The sequence below is a fragment of the Oryctolagus cuniculus genome, chromosome X, assembly GCF_051225735.1.
Source record: "Oryctolagus cuniculus isolate XC-2025 breed Fujian yellow rabbit chromosome X, ASM5122573v1, whole genome shotgun sequence".
Classification (NCBI taxonomy): domain Eukaryota; kingdom Metazoa; phylum Chordata; class Mammalia; order Lagomorpha; family Leporidae; genus Oryctolagus; species Oryctolagus cuniculus.
Genome location: NC_142888.1, coordinates 27,008,326 through 27,026,272, shown reverse-complemented (window position 1 = coordinate 27,026,272; position 17,947 = coordinate 27,008,326). Strand labels below are relative to the sequence as shown.

At 38.4% G+C, this 17,947-nt stretch overlaps 1 protein-coding gene across 16 annotated transcripts in view; it reads left to right on the top strand.

Annotated features, from left to right (window-relative positions):
- The window catches only part of CASK (calcium/calmodulin dependent serine protein kinase), a 366,640-nt gene that overhangs the window by 179,642 nt on the left and 169,051 nt on the right, over positions 1-17,947 (top strand). For all 16 annotated transcript variants that reach the window (XM_089324399.1, XM_089324403.1, XM_089324402.1 and 13 more), the window contains exons 4-5: positions 2,741-2,818; positions 9,263-9,335. In XM_089324399.1, the coding sequence (XP_089180525.1) occupies positions 2,741-2,818; positions 9,263-9,335 (151 nt within the window). The remainder of the gene's footprint in view (positions 1-2,740; positions 2,819-9,262; positions 9,336-17,947) is intronic.

The following is a 17,947-nucleotide window of genomic DNA, read 5'->3' as shown; positions in this document are numbered from 1 at the left end:
TGAACCAATATAAAGAAAACCTGAAAACTAATTTAGAGACATGAAAGGAAAGAGAGGCATAGCATGTTCATGAATGAAAATATTAGAAAAATGTTAATTTCTATAAGTTAATATATAAATATAATGCCATCAGAGTCAAAAAATAATTCTTTAGAGTTTGACAAGATGATTTTAAAGTTCAGTTGGGAGAAAAAGTTAAAAAAATGATGACAAAGAATAGTGAGATGACATTTGTTTTGCCAAATATTAAAATATATATTTCTACAGAATTTAAAGTAGCATAGTACTAGGTGCAGGAATTAATAGGTCGGTAGAATAGAGTAGAAACCTACAAATACAACATGTATGTATGCATATTTGTAGAGATTGTCATTTCACCTACTACTATTTCAGATATGACCAAATTGGATTGATTCATGCTGGTCATTGTAGCACAGAGCACTTGCCCCCACCAGCCCCTGTTACCTCTTCCCTTCCAGTTCCCTCTAAAAATCTCTCAAAACAGCTCCCAAATTCTTACTGTTTTATTATGCAATCAGTTTTGCTCTCTCCTTTGCCTAACTCCTCTCTTACCTAAGTTGTACAGTACTTCAATTCCCATTTCACAATTAAAAAGGAAAACACCTAAAGAAAATTTATTCCTTTACCTTGTGATGTTTTTAGTCTTTATAGATCAACTAACCATCTTAAACTGCAGCCAGTTTTACAAATAGCACTTATTTTCCTCCCTGCAGTACAAAGAAGTGAGAAATATTCAGCCTTTCCAGGAATCAAGGAAATGCACATTAAAACAATCGTGAATGAATGACTTCTTCCCTGGTATCTGATTGGCAAAGATGAAAAAGAATAGTCATCGGAGTGGGGGCAAGGTAGAGGAAGAGACACATCTACACTCTGTAGTGAGAGTATAAATTGTTAGAATTTTCCTGGCAGTATGAGTAGACAAAGTGTTATTGTATATACCCCTTGACCTAGCAGCTCTGCTGGTAGCAGATGATCAGAGTTGTTCACAAAAATGCATGATCACGTTCTCTGGGCTTTCTTTATGACAGTGGGAAATGATTGCTGCCATACTGTGGACCAGCTTAGGCCATCATGAATCTTATTTTGAAGAAGACTCCTACTCAATATTGGAAATTGTTCATCAGATATGAAATGGAAACTACTTAAAAAATTTAAAACCTGTGTAAAGGAGAAAGTATTTTCACTGACATAAAATCATACTAAAATCCAAATAATAGAATCAACTGTTCATTAAATATCTCTTGTGTGGTCAGTCTTCTGTTGGGTATTGAGTGAGTGGTATACTGAAAGTATAAGCTATTTTTGTTCTTTAGGACTTTATTGTTGAATTACCATAAGGCATGAATCTGTGCAGTTTGTTCCCTGCACACCCCATAGGTAAAGCTGTAGTCAACGGCAAGAGCACTGAACATGGCTAGAGATTTGAATCCTGTCCCTGTTACCTGCTTTTCCACTCACGTAGACAAATTATTTAAGAAAGAGAATGATGTTGGCCTTGTGGGTTAGTTGTATATATGAAGGGAGATACAGTTAAGGAGTGCTTCCCATGAGGCATGCTAGCTAAGTTAGTTCTTTTATTAACCTTTCTAGAAGTTCTATTTCCTCAATATAATTCTTGCAGCAGTTATATTGGAGATTGAGCTACTGAATAAATGAATGAATAAGATACTGGACATGAAAACATTTTATAAGCCTTAAAGCATTATGAAAATGTTAGCTATTAATATTTGAATAATGTCACTAATATATGTAATGCCCTGGCAGAAGTCTCAGGTTTACATAGATACCTGTATTTTTGTATTGTGTGTATGTGTCTACATGTATGAAAGTACTAACTGTTATGATATGGACTGTATAGAGTTTTTAAAGATTTAAAGCAAGGAAATGCATTAATTTGGCTTCATTGAGGGAGCATCCTGGGAAAGTGAGATTAGAATGGAATATTGAATTGAGGTCGGTTTTGAATATGAGAAGCAATGTCTGTACAAACTTGTGGCAAAATAAATGAATAAATAATGACATATTCAGGGAGTAATAAGGACTGGTTTGCCTCCAGAACCAAGCTTTCTTGAAATATCTAAGCAAGGCAGGTAAAAGTGAGGTGTGGCCAAGACAAGAGGCTTCACCTGTCTGCTAAAATTGAAAACCATTGTAAGTTTTAGGGCAAGATAGTGACACTGTGTCACCAACACTTCAATATGTTGGAATGTATTTGTTAAGAATTAACGTTGGTAACGGAAGTATAAGCAAAAGTCTATTTAAATTAGTTCATTTTTAAAATCCACAGTATAGAGCTTGAATTTCCCATTTAATGGTGAGACTAGAGCAAATTTTTTTGCAAAAAGTTTTATAATCATTATATTTTGTTCATATTACCTTATGTGACTAGATATAGACAGTTTTGGAATTTGACTTTAAAATATGCCCCCAGCCTCTTTTCTAAGACTTGTTATTATGATAACCTAAAGAAAATTTGTAGTCAATTTTCTATACCTTGTGTTATTTGATACTACCATTTGCTTGCACTTCCTGTATATTTCCCTGCAGATTTTTACTGTTAAGATGATTCTAATATCTTTTATAATTTTTCTATTTTTGAAAGAAATTTGAATACTTACTAGTAGTCAACTAATAATTTAGTTACCTCGTATCCACTTTCTGTGTAGTCTACCTGAAATTCCTCTGTTCTCACATACTTTTTCACATTTCTCTACAGTATGGATGGAGCGGATCTGTGTTTTGAAATTGTGAAGCGAGCTGATGCTGGTTTTGTATACAGTGAAGCTGTAGCCAGGTATGTAATCTATATCTAATCCACAGAGGTAAAGGTGGAAGTAGAAGAAGGAAATGACAAATCACTCAAAGAAGCCTCTCTTCAAAGTGGTGATGAACATACTACTACTCTTTGCTATAGGAACACTTGTATCTGTTTTAGTATGCATTAGTGGAACAGAATATGACTAGAAATGCAAAACACTGCACAGGGAATTCATCTCTTACAATGAGTTTACATTGTCACATTAGTACATCTATCTTTTTCATTTCTGAGGACTTTTATACAAGGAAAGATCTGATAGCTCAGGAACCATGTAGAATTCAAGTTGGGGATTTTTTTTTTTTTTTGGAAGATGTGCTTCATTAGTTCTTCATGTTGCCTTTTATTGATAGCAAATTGTTATGTGATCAGCTAATCAAAGAAAAGCACAGAACAGTCAAAGCAATTGAAAAAAAAAAAAAACACCATTTTCTGCTGAATAAATTTGCTTCAGGCCAGTATGTTCTCCCAATCAAATAGTCGCCAGTTTCTAAGCAGAAGAGTGTCTCTAAGGTCCTAATGCCTCAAAGTAAGAAGTAAATATGAAAAGAATCACAGGAACCAAGCATACACTGGGCCACTTACTTAGATGGTTAGAGTAATGCTGCTTTCTGCTTTGATTGCATTCCATCATATCATAAATACCCACTCCAGCGGGTTGCATTTTTAATACATGAGATACAGCATCCCTCCTCAGTCACCAACCATAATATATTGAAGGGTTTCAAGCCAGAAATACATTAGGATTTATTAAAACTTTTATAACTTGAGAAACATTTATATTACGTGATTATAACTTCCTCCCTTTTGTCATTCTTTTTATTATAGCGTCATAGACAGACATAGCTGGAAACAACTTAAAAGCTGTCTTAATACAACTTGGAACCCAATATGACTTGACTGTCTTCAGATTCATTGCCCTGCATCCTCCTGGCTGGGGAACAAAGGACCCAGTCTTAGGGCTGGAGCCACTATAGCTATAGCACAGAATGAAGAATATGCTCAATGTGAAGTAGCTGCTTTTTATTTATTTATTTTTTTTTTTGTACACTGCCGAGTCCAAACAGAAGCAAATGAAAGTTTGTATATACAAGTATGTTTGTATAGATGAATATGTTAACAATAACTACTTCTTTAGACTCCTGAAGTGTATGTGGTAGAACAAGGCTAAATGTCTCTCCTCTTTTCTTTTGTGCCATGTTCTGTAAAGTACATTCTGATTTTTTAAAATCCCCAATTCTGTTGTTTGAAGTTCTTAAGAAAATTTGAAATTTTTATTCTTTCTTGTGCTTCAAAATTTGAAAGTATCATTTAATATTGAAAGCAGTTATGTGATCTTGATTTTTCTTACAGGATAGTTGTATACTCCTTTGTCTGACTAAATGAAACACTCAGGCTTTTGCAGATCATTGTTCATTTGTACTTTTTATAGAATTCAAGACAACTCACTTTTTGTATTTTCCCATAATGCTATCTTTCAGGAGCAACATAAAAAAAGGAAAAATCAGAAATCCAGAATTTTTTAATATAGTTACGCTCAGTAAAAGATGATTTTTTTTTTCCCTTCTGAATCAGAGTAACACTGGGGTACCTGGCATATGTGCTGGCCAAGTTGCTATTAAAACAGCACGACTTTTACTCTGTTGCTCAGTCGTCCTTTTTGCTTCTCCTTGACTTCAAGCCTATCTTTGCCACTGGCCTGGGTGTCTGGACTGGCAGTATGGTAGTCAACAGAGGTGATGTCCTAACAGTGAAATGACTTGTGGTGTCCCCCAACCTTGAGTTTTATGAAATAAAAAAGTAGATATTCATATATATCAAGCTGAAAGCCTATAGATTTTTTTTTTGACAGGCAGAGTTAGACAGTGAGAGAAAGAGACAGAGTTATAGACAGTGAGAGAGAGAGACAGAGAGAAAGGTCTTCCTTCTGTCGGTTCACTCCCCTAATGGCTGCTACGGCCAGTGCTGCACCAATCTGAAGCCAGGAGCCGGGTGCTTCCTCCCGGTCTCCCATGCGGGTGCAGGGCCCAAGGACCTGGGCCATCCTCCACTGCACTCCTGGGCCACAGCAGAAAGCTGGACTAGAAGAAGAGCAACCGGGACAGAATCTGGCGCCCCAACCGGGACTAGAACCCAAGGTGCCGGCGCCACAGGATGAGGATTAGCCAAGTGAGCCATGGCGCCGGCCACCTATAGATTTTTTTAATCTACCTATATTTTCTGTTAAAATGACGATTTTGCAAAAGGAATTTTTTCAGAATGGACCATCAAAGAATAGCATTGGGGCCAGTAGTGCAGAAAGAAATGTTTAGACATAATTTTAGAATTTTCTTCCTAATAATAAAAAACAGTGTGTGGAGGGGTGGAGGTCTCAGAAAGTATTATTAGATGTGTTCTCTGTTGCAGAGAGTCAGTGACCCGTGTAGCAAGGGCATGCAGATTCTTCCTTTGATGTCCAGCATTTGATCAGATGACTTCTAACCTCCTCCTCCTCTCTGATTCTGTGATGCATTGTTAGGAAGTTCAGGTTGCATCAGTATTCTAGTGACACCAACTATAAGAAGACTCTGAAATAGCAAGTAATCAAATGATAATGTTTTTCTCCAACCGGCTGAGCTTCAAGCGGAGCAGCAAAGCATGGCATAAAATAACACTGTGTTCAGTCTTTAGTACAGCCCAATTAGTGATTACCTCTATCCTTTCATGGGTGGTGAGTCATGGAGTGAGCTAACACACAGGATCAGCTTAGCAAATCAAACTCTGACAAATCAGAGCTCTTCTTACCTAGTGTCAAGCTTTACTAAATAATCTCAAGGATACAGATAGTCAAAAAACTTAGCTAAAGCAGAGAGAGTTCTGAGTCATCAAGAGCAGCTCCCTTCCCCCTCTCCTCCTGCCCCGTGATTTTGTCTCACATCAGAAATCCACCTCTGGCCTGGACTAGATGAAGGAAGTCTCTCCCTGAGCTTTGTGGGATTCCACATGCAAGGGGAGCATCTCCGTTTTGAAACATCTCCATTTTATACCCCCAGCAGTTGGACAGCTTACATGGCATTCTCCAGGAAACCCTCCGTGTCTCAAAGATCCTAGGCTCTGTTCACCATAGGTAATTCTTAGCCAGGCACATTCTGTTGGGCACTGCAGGGATAAGATCTTGTCTGTCTAGTGCATAGCATTAGTCTTTTTGCCGACAACTGACAAGGTGGGTAGACTGGGTCTCCTCTCTTCTTCTACCACCACCTACCCCCAGAACGCCTCCCTCCAGAGAAAGTAAATGTGTTGCTGGCCAGCTCTTTCCTTCCATGGATTTAGCATCTTTTCTAATCCTTAGGGAAGATGGAGACACACATATATATTGCTGAGTTTCTCTGAAAGCATAGGCCACTATGTTGTTCCACGAAATGGAAATTTTAGATTAAAAGTTCATTCGGCACCTCTCTAGAACATGTGGGCAGATTTTGGTCCTTCTTTGATTCTGCTTGCACACTATGCACATGCAGTACCTCCAGGGATCATGACTGGAAAGCCAGAGAAGAACCAGTTTAGATGTTACAGCTTGGGGAGAAACAATTGTGCTCTCCCCTTACACACTCTAAGGATTCTGTGTGCAAATATATTTGGGTCAAATAATTGAGTATTCAGAAATTCATACTTTTAAATGCTCATTCATTGAATTTTGTTATTTGAGGGTTTTGGGGGGGGGATTTTCTTTAGGCTAGAAACATTTTAGGGGAGCTGTCCTAGTACTTGTGTATCCAAAGTAGTCCAATATGTAAGTACATGCTATGTCTACTTTACCTACTTTAAACTTATCCACTATTCCACATTGACATCTGGATGGACAAAGAGGATGTTCCTAAAGTCTTCAATTAAACTTGATGATAATGATAATATTAGGAAAATAATGTCTTAGCCTTTGAAATGTGCTTTCGAGTTTGCAAAGCACTTTCATATTTGTTGTCTCTTAGCCATCTTAGGGACTCATAGATCCTCCAAAGCCTGATTTGAACCACTTAAGGTCTTAATACCAAGTTAAGACCACTCCAACTTAAAACTTACTTATAGGCTCCCCTGGCCCAGAAATTGAACATCACAACTAATGACTGCATGAACCCAGCTCCCTGGCTTCAAGTTGTGAGAACATAATGAGAAGTAGAGGAACAAAATCTAATTTTTTTTCCTTCCTTCCTTTCATTTTTCAAATGAAACCTTCTAATCAATTTTAATGCATGTAATATTATGCTAATTAGAACCAAATGAGCTTGGTTAGACCAAAGAGGGAAGTTGATGGAAATGTCTTTTGTAAGTTTATTTATTGTATTTGAAAGGCAGAGTCAGAGAGAGAGAGAGAGAGAGAGAGAGAGAGAGAGAGATTGTCCATTCACTCATTCAATCCCCAAATGTTTGCAATGGTTGGGGCTGGGCAAAGCCCAAGCCAGGAGACTGGAATTCCATCTGGATCTCCCATGTGGGTGGCAGGGACCCAAGTATTTGGGCCATCTTCTGCTGCTTTCCCAGGTGCATTAGCAGGGAGTTTGATCAGAAGAGGAGCAGCCAGCACTCAAGCTGGTGTTCATATGAGATGCCAGCATCACGGGCAGTGACTTAACCCCCTACACCACAATGCTGGTCCTGAAATGTCTTTTAATTGTAAAACAAAAGTAGGGAATTTTTTTTTTTACTTGAATCATAAACACACATACAAAGTCATTTGTGAGTACTATTGAATTGCTTGTTTTTTTTTCAAAAGGTTTCACATATTTATAATTAACCCAACCTACTAATACAGAGCATAGAAACAAAGAGAAAAATTATATTCCCAATAAAAATGGCCAGCAATCTGGTGATGTTTTCAGCTTGCTGTGGTGACATGTCAGTGACCTTGATACGGCATGAATATGTGTGCCATGTCATGTGCAATTCATTATAGACCCAGATTGATTCTTTTCCAATGTCTCATCTTAAATTGCACCTGATTTTATTGCCAGTTTTTATCTGAATGGGATTATTTTGCATTTCTTTCTTGGCCAGGGATCTCTTGATCCTGAAAGTCTTGTGAGAAGATGTAGAGAAGAACAGAATCAAACACAAACACCACAGTGGTGGAGAAAAGTTGAGGTAGTTTTTATTTTAAAGCAGAAATAAAAGATCGGGAAACAAAGCAAAACTCATTGAATACTGTACAATAAATAATGCTGAATCTGTTGCATTTCTGTGTACCTGGGAAGAAAAAGGAAAAATGAGAAAGGAGCAGAGATAATAGGGGTAAAAGAGAAACGCAGATACAGAACAAGTAAAATAGAGAACAGAAAATGGAAAACTCAGAAGAGAAATAGGAGAATTTTAGAAATAGAGAAAAGAAATTTTAGAGTATACTGAGTAAACTACAGACAGTTCACAACTTACGGTGGTTCAACTTACAGTTTCTTTTTTGACTTCATGAGGGTGCAAAAGCAGTACACATTGAGTGAAAGTCGTACTTCAAGTTTCAAATTTTTATCTTTTCCTGAACTAGCAATATGGGGTACAGTACTCTCTCACAATGCCTGACTCTTAAGTTATTGTAAGTATTCTGACAACATTTCAAGTAAGTTTAGACTATACTTTGATGTGTAGTTAGCTGGCTGTATTAAATACATTTTCAATTTACAGTTAATTGGCTTGTTGGAACATAACCCCATCATAAGTTGAGGAATATTTGTATCTGTCATCCCCTTGCTAGTTTGCCCTATTACTACTTTTTAGTGACTTTTTAAAATTCTAATCCTTCCTTTTTTCTTCACCTGTACTCCATGAGGGATCCTTAGCAGGCCCCAGCTGACTCTGGGAATTCACACTTCCTAGGACATGAACCTAGAACTAGCCATGCTTTGTTCAAGGATGCCCTAACTGAAACTTGATTATGTTATACAAAGAAATTGTATATAGAGGAGGGTCCTGCCATCATGTGGCCTCAGAGACAAATGGAAATAAGAATAAAGGGCCAGCTTTGCTGGCAAATAAAAGGCTCCTATGCCTATGGTCAGCATCCTTAGGATAGCTCTGAGCACTGTTTACTTAGGAGCAATCCAGTTTAACTAACTACAAGTAAGTGTGTATGGGAAAATTGTGGAGGGTTTTTTTTTTTTTTCATGTTTTAAGCTTCAATGTTGAGTTTGCAGCTCAGTTTTACTCCCAGTTCGTTAAGTAATCCTTTGGACTTAGCCTAGAAAATATAGAAATACTATTTCATCATGAAGCTCATAAATGTGAGTTTGTCAACTTTTTCATTATTAAGCCTCACTTTCCAACCAGTCCTGTCTGCTCAAATAGAAAGCGTCCACAGACAGTTGCTATGAAGGTGGGAGTTCTATACTGGGATCACTGTATGCTGTTTTAAAATAAGACATGTTTACAGCTTTACATTTCTTTTGTTTGTTACAGCCATTACATGAGACAGATACTGGAAGCTCTGCGCTACTGTCATGATAACAACATCATTCACCGTGATGTGAAGGTAAGTCCTTTTTATCGCTGACTTTAATGTTTGCAAAGGGAAACTACCATAGCAATGGTAGTAGTCAGAGAATTTTCTTTAATTTCTTTAAGAGAACATCTTACGTTTATTTACAAATAACATTTTTTTTAAATGCTTTATATCTGGTCAATGTACTGATTCTTAATAGGAACACTTTTTATAATTTCAGTGACTTTGTTTTACTAAAACATACATACAACCTAAAATTTATTATTTCTCTTTTGCCATTGTGTGTGTGAGAAATGAAAAATCCTAACAAAATGGAAAAACCAAATAATATCCTATGCTGGCTTAATTGGAAGGAAAATTAGAATGTTAGCTTAAATAGTAAAAGTAATCATATGCTTATATTTTAATGTAGAATAGTTAGCATTGTATTTTCTCTGTAGAAAATTTTTAAATAGTATAAAATCATAATTATAACTGTAAGGCTGCCACAAAACACACCAAGCACCGGAGTAAGGGAAAGGGTTTATTGGTGGGGAAACCCTACAGACCGGAGGGGAGGGGCAAAGAAGGAAAAGAGGGAGACAAAGAATGTAAGAGAGAGATCAAGGGAGAGAAAGAGATTGAGAGAGATATATCAGGAGACAGAGAGAAAGAGAGCCACGTGCTCAGGAACAGGTCCTCTTAAAGGTTTGCGCTTGGAGGGGGGGCAGGGAAGTAAGAGCAGTGAATCCCATTTAGGGTGGGGGTGGAGCTGACACCGGTGGTTGAGCCATGGGGTCACCTGGCTTCCAGCCATGGCTGCTGGGGTTAGAGCCTAGGATGGTGTCCGGGGTGTAGATCGCACCATAGATAAGACTGTGCCATTTTACTAACAATAACTGTAATCCAATTTGGACCCTTAGAATATCAGTATTATCATTATTCAGCCTTTCTGTCTGTTTGATACTGTTAGCAATTTAATTAGAATTCTGTGTCCCTAGCTTTTACAGTGTCAAGAAGAAAATAGAGGCAGGCAAGAAAGGAGACCAGTGGGTATTTCTACTGATCCCCAGCCTGTACCAAGGCCCAGAATGACCAGGGAGCCCCTGAGGTCTCCCTGGCCATGGGCTATACTTTTATACTGGCATCTCTCCTAGCCAATGCTCATTCTCTCAAGAGATATTATTAAAGTCCTGGCTTCCTCAATGTATTTTAAATTTTTAAGAAAATTAAGTAGAGTTTAATTAAATTTCTATAACGTTTCAACAGTTTTTGCAGAAATTCTTGTAGTTAAAAGCTGAGGGAAATTGTGAGCAATTCCAAAACCATCTAAAGGAATCTTACAATGGCAAATGAAAGTCACTGGAGAAATCTACAAAATATGTACGAAATTATTATATATTATTATACTGTTATATGTACAAAATTATTCTAAATTCATTGAGAAAAATCTCATTCTTTTCAAATGTAACAAGAAAAAATATACTGCTGTTTAAAGTAGTTAAGTTCCTGCCACCCAGGTGGGAGACCCATGTGGAGCTCCTGGCTCCTTGGCTTTGGCCTGACCCAGCCCCAGACTGTTGTAGGCACTTGGGGAGAACCAGCAGATGGGACTTCTGATTTTTTTTCTCTCCCTCTCTCTCTTTTTCTCTGCCTCTCAAATAAGTGCATTTTTATAGACTATGAGTTTATCTTGATACAAAAACAATTTTGAAATTCGTGCATAGATTTTTCATAATATACATTGTGCATATATTATAAAAGTAATTTTTATACCAAAATAAACTCATACTTTTTTCTATTTTCCATGAACTTTATGAAGTGCTCTCACATACAGAGTAAATTATATCTCCTTGTATATATTATAAAATAGATAAGTTGCAGACTTAAAATGTATCAGATTGTTCATTTGTGTAATACTACTGCATTCAAAATTATTTTGCTCAGAGCAGTTTTATTTTGAATGACTTCTGGAAAGATCATTATATCAATATATAATAATTATGAACAACATACTTTACTGTGATATTTCTGGTAATAAGGTCAACTTTTGATGAATATTTGATATAATGATAACTCAGAACCAAGTGGAATCCAAATATTTAACTTCACTTCCTAAATTACCTTCTGGCTTATTTATTCAACAAATATTTGAGTACCTTCTTGATGCAAACTCCTATGCCTGGAGCCATAAAGTATTATGGTGTTAGTAGGGAAATAAAACAGTGTATCTGTTATCTCCTACAGCAGATCAACACATGCCACAACTTAGTGACTTCAGACAACAGCTTCCATGTATTTGCTCAGGTTTCTGTAGTTTCTGCAGAGCTTCATGAGGACTGCTCACTTCTGTGACACAGGCTGCTGGCTGAGGCCGCATAGTTGGTTTCCACAAAGACTTCACTTCCTTTTCTGCTGTCTCAGCTGTGACTTGAACAGCTGGGAGCTGACAGAGCCCTCTCCATATTGTCTCATTCAAGGCTTCTCCCTCCCCACATGTAGCCCTATCTTCAGCAGGACAATGTCTCCGCGTTCCAAAAGAGCAAACTTCTTGGAGCCCAGGCTCAGGGATGTTACTGTGTCACATCCTCTGCATCCTGTTTGTCATGTTAGCCCCCAAAAGATCACAAGGCTAGCCTGGGTTCAAGCAGAGGAAAAATAGATCCATCTTTTCTTGGAAGGGGTGCCAGGTGTGTACAGAAATGGGAGAACTTGTTGGTGGCCTTCTTTATAAGCAGTCAAATGATTGGTTGTGAGACTGAGTGTTGTGAATATCATTAGAAGACAGAGTCAGAGAAATTTCATGGAGAAGAACATGTTTGAGCCTGGTCTTGGTAGTTCTACAGAGGTAAGAAGACATGTCACAGAAAAGGTGTGTGCAACTGTCCCAAGGCAATTTTGGGCTGGATTATATTAGAATAGCTTATTATTTCCAAAAGATACACCAAGCCATTTTGAGGAACCATGCAGATACATACTGAGGAAGAGAAGTAATTCGCAAACTGTAAATTAATTAGGAAGAAACAACCACAAGAAGCAGTGCTATTCAGTTGGCAGGGAGACTCAACACAGAGCACACATTAATGATGATAGTCTTTACTTCAGTACCAGCCATATATGTTTTATGGGAGTAAATGGAATCTTCACATTTCGTTAATTGCCAATCTTGAATTTTGGTGTTTTTTTTTTAATTATTTATTTGAAAGAGCTACATAGAGGGGGAGAGACACACAGAGAGATCATCCATCTGCCATTTCACTCCCCAAATGGCTGCAATGGCCAGAGCTGGGCCAGGCCAAAGCTGTGAGGAGCTTCATCTAGTCTCCCACATGGGTGGCAGGGGCCCAAACATTTAGGCCATCTTCTGCTTTTCCCTGGCCATTAGCAGAGAGCTATATCAGAAGTGGAACAGCTGGGAAATGAACTGGTATCCATATGGGATGCCAGCATTGCAGGTAGCAGCTTAACCTACTGCACCACAATGCCAGCCCCTGGTGTATGCTTCTCACTCTGTCTTGGGGCTGGCACTGTGGTGTAGCAGGTAAGGCTGCCTGCAGTGCCAACATCCCGTATGGGCACTGGTTCGAATCCCGGCTGCTCCACTTCCAATCCAGCTCTCTGCTATGGCCTGGAAAAGCAGTAGAAGATGGCCCAGGTCCTTGGGCCCCTGCACGCACATGGGAGGCCTGGAAGAAGCTCTTGGCTCCTGGCTTCAAATCGGTGCAGCTCCGGCCATTGTGGCCAATTGGGGAGTGAACCAGTGGATGGAAGACCTCTCTTTCTCTCCTTTTCTGCCTCTCCTTCTCTCTGTGTAACTCTGACTTTCAAATAAATGAATACATCTTTAAAAAAAAAAAAAGACATTTGTCTGAAATATAGGTGTTGAGTGTCTCCTGTGTGTAGGCAGTGTCTTAGGAATTGGAGTTACATCAGTGAACCAAACAGACATACTTACTACCCTCATGGAACTGACGTTCTAGTTCAGGGAGACAGATAATAATCAATAAGCAGAAAGAAGTAAACTATTCTAGTATAGGAAATACTGCAGAAAAACTAGAGTGTCAGAAGGCTAGGGAGTGCTAGGGAAGGAGCCACAATTTTAAATAGGGTGGGCAAAGCAGGTCACGTTGAGATGCCATCAAGCCAAGGACTTGGAGAACAAGATGGAGTGGGCTAAGCTGCTATCCAAGGGAAGAGAGTTCCAGGTAAAAGGAAGAGCCAGTGCTGGGGTACTGAGACAGGAACTTAGGTGGCATGTTGGAGGAACAGCAAACTGTGGGTAAGGCAAAATGAGCAAAGAGTAGAGAGGTCAGAGAGAAAAGAGGAAAGGGGCTTGAATTTTCACCAGGAGAAAAATGAGGAGTCACCAGAGTTTGGGACCATGACAGACTGTGATCTGACTGTCTGTGGTAATGAGGCTGTGTAGCTTTTTTTTTTTTTTTTTTTTTTTTTTGGTAATACACTGCACAGGGGCTCAAGGGTGGAAGCAGAGAGACAGGAGATGAACCTGCCTGACTCAGAACAGAGTGGTAGCAATGCAGATGGTTTAAAAAAAAAAGTAGTTAGATTTCAGATGGATTTTGAAGGTTTTTTTCAACAGGATTCTCTAATATAACTTGATAACTTAGGTAAAACTTGCTCAGGACTGTGTTATAGGAGTATTCCAACATAGTGATCTTTGTAAAACTTTAATTACAATACATCTCATGTAGCTAATCATTTAAATTTCTCACTTAGTGTATTTGCCAATAAGCAGCCTAAGAGCTTTTATTTGCATTCAGCTATATTTTCAGTGACTTGTCTATATGTACATTCAGTTTGTATGTAGACTTTGGTTCCTGTAGTTAATGTTTTTGTTCAAATTCTCTTTCATTATACCTAGTAAAGGAAATAAAGACTACTACACCACCTCATTTCTCTTTAAAAAAAAGTTTAGATTATTTAATTGTCTCATCTAGCAAAGAATATTCTCAAATTCCTTTCCTTGCTCCTATTTTTCCTCTTTCCCTTCCTCCTTCCTTCCCTCCTTCCCCCCTTTCTCTGTCTCCCCCCCCCCCACTTCCTCATCCTAAACAATGATCCAAAAGCATTAGATTTCCCAACGGTCTTAATACTATATTGCTAATAATGCTTTTTTCTTTACTTCTTAGGTATTTCTCTTTTATTTAAGTAAATGAAGAATTTATTAGGGGGTTTGACTCATGCAATTGTGGCAGTTGAGAGGTCCCACAATGGGTCATTTGCAGGCTGGAGAGCCTGGAATGCTGGTTGTGTAGGCTTAGTCCAAGTCCAGAGGCCTCAGTATCAGACAAGCCAAGGATATGAGTCTCAGTTTGAGGCCAAAAAGCCTAAGTTCCAGCAAGGGGGTCACTGGTATGCTCCGGGAGTCCCAAGGCCAGCAGCTGACATTCAAGACAGGAGTTGAGCACGTCCCAAAATCACCTTCCCATTTAGTCTCTGCAGACCCCCAGCCCATTGGGTCTTACCACCCAGTGCATTCAGACTCATATGCTAATCTCATTTGGAAACACCCTCTCAGACATACCCAAATAAGGCTTTTCCAAGTTTCTAGGTATTCCTTCACCCAGTCAAGTGGACACCATAAAATTAACCATTACAAGGCTACCCCTTATCAACTTAATGCCGATACACATCTCCTTAAATGGTACTTAATTTCCACATAAAGACAATAACAAGGTAATAGTTGCCCTAACATAATGTAGCTATTCTGCATACAGCCGAAAATGCACCATCCCTTACCCCCGAAGAGGAGGTGAAATCCTTGGATAGCATTTCTTGGGAAATCATCATCATTGAGTCTAAAAAGGATTATATAGGTTAGATTTGAGTATATAGTACCATGTGGCCTGTAGTGGAACCTTTGGGAGAAGCAATTTCACATGTAATTGCATAAAAAGGAATTGTATAATTCTTTGAAATTTGGGGAGATGTGTCATCATAGTACAGGGTATATGTACAGCCACAGTAGTGACATTTGGGCCAGATAGTTGTGGGAGGCTCCCCAGGGTATTGTGAGACATTTCATAATATCCTGCCAATCCCACTAGAAGCCAAGGGCATCGTCCCCCAGTTGTGACAACGAAAAACATTCTCAGACATTGCCAGATGTCCCCTGGGGCACAAAGTTGCCCCTGGTTAAAACACACTGTCATAATGTTAGATTTCTCATGCTTTGCCTCACAACAAACATTAAGAGATATATGCAAATTTCTATTTTTCTATCATCTTCCCTTTAATTCTTTTTCTTCTGAAATAATGTGAAAGCTTCCATTCCATTTCAATGATTTTTTTTCTTTTTTTTCCTTTCACCCCTAAATGTAAAAATCCATTATAAAGAAATAGCAGTTGTCATGGTAAATGCAATTCCTGACTCCTTGCCTGTCTTCTTTGGCTCTACTAGGAGTTTGTGGAATATTCTCATCTCCCCTAGCTCCTGGGTGTGAGAAGAAGCAGCATTCCTTAAACCTTTCTGTCCCTCTGACCCACTCTTGTACACTTTTCATAACTGAAGTTAAAATGAAGCAGCTCCTGAGGCTGCAACATTCTACAAATGCAATCACTTTCCATTCTGAATGGGGCTTGGACCCTGGAGGTTTGGGTGCTCACTTCTTATTTCTCAGAACTGTAGCACATACATGCAGCTAGAGGCCTCCCACCCAAGGGTTTCTGGGTATGCTTCCTTTAAATGGTTTTCCTTGTAACCCCTGTAAACACGCCTGGCTGCTCCTCAGGCCCCTCCTGGTCTCGGTTCTCTTTTCACCTGCATAGGCCGTGACTTTATTAAATGTGTGTTCATCACGTAACACTGGTTACCATGGCATTGTGGATTTCTTAAAGTATTCCTTCCTCTATTGCTCTGGGTCACTGATGTTTCTTTTACATCTGTTACCGCAACTCCCAAAAGTCCCTCATGTTGTACAAAGAAAAGTAAATTCTCATTCAAACAAAACTTACGTTTATTATTCTTTATTATAAGAAGCATACTGGTTAATTATTGACACTGCTTTGTAAGGTTGTTGAACTTGTACCTTCAGGTTTGAAGTGTGGGATTTCAATGGATGTGCTTAGAAAAATCTCAGGAATTATAAGATCATCATAAATTTATCTTGCATTTCTGACTGCTATTCTTCTCTTTGCCCAACCTGTCTTTACCCCGTAAAAATCGACTCTTTGATTTCTGTGTGTGTCTGTTTTAAAAGAATGTTTCTTTTGCTTATTAGGAGTGAATGCTTTCACTATTCCTGCCCTTCTGAGCCAAGGGTAGCATGTATGATATAACCAAGGAGATTTTTTTCATCAGTGTAAAATCTCTCTAGCTGTATGTCTACCCATTGATATCAATTTGATTGGAAGGATCACTGCATTAGGCTGCACCATTGAAATGCTTAGCAAATTGCCACTGTCCACTCTGTGCTCCCTTGTGGTTTGCTAGCAAGATTGCCTTTCAGTTTGTCCTCCCACGCTTGCTCATAACAGCTCCCACCCCAGTCAACTGGAGGCCAGGGAGAGGCTGAGAGTGCTTCCCAAGTCAGCACGATGGACCATCTTCCTCTTCTACACAGGGAGTGGACATTAACCTCCAGTTTCAGGAGTTGATCCTGAGTTTTGCTTGTAGTCTTAATTCACGGTTTGTGTCCCTAAGTAATAGCTTACTGAAATGCCTTAATGAGAGTATGAATATAAACAGAATAAAAAAGGACATAAGTATTTTATGCCTGTTTTCTACAGCTAAAATATAATCTTGTTGACCTATCTGTCAGAATTTGAGATTTTTAAAACCACAGACTTGTTTTTTACTATAACCCATACAGATACATGAAAAACAGCATGAAATCCAAACTTTGAAATTAGGGTAAAGTTAAAAATTGATATTTTATATGAAATACTGTGAAATTAAATAACTTTCTTCCATTACACAAAAAAGTTCAACATGGTTCACAATCAACTGTTGAGGAAAGTCTCTATAATATATAAGTAAACATGATAATAATGAACTCAGTACAGAGCATTCAAATGGGAGTTTTCTATCAGAAAATAAAGACAAATTGCATACCTCTTTTCCTGCTCTTTTTAAATATAGGAAATGCTACTTTGCTAATTATATTTTATTTAAAGTAGGAGATGGAACTATAAGGAGATTTTTAGTATTAATTTTTAGAAGTTTTATATGTAATATTTTTGTAACTCTTAAGTGCAGTGAGGTTTAATACATTGTAGCTTAAGTTAATTAAAAAGTACCCATCTTCTTAGTGTTTTCTAAGTCTGAAGAGTTTTGGTTTTAAAACTTGGATAAAAATAAAACTACTTTTATAACTGTGGGGAAATCTGGGCATTTCAGACTCTCTCCTAATGAAATTTGAGTTATTCTGTGATTCACACATCTAGGAGGTCACTGGACCAGACACCTCCTTTTACAGCCAGCACTCAAGGAGGTCACTTGGAGTTTCCATGTGTCCTTTGTCTCTGCAAATTAATGAGCCAGAAATCTGGTCACTACTAGTACAGGGTATGCATTGCAGATTCTTAGAGCCAGAATGCACTCAGACTTTTCTCTGAACATTTTCATCTCTCAGTGCAGCACTGAAGTAAAAATGGAGGTTTTTTTTCCATTCATTTTTAATGAAAATTTCATAAGTGTGCCA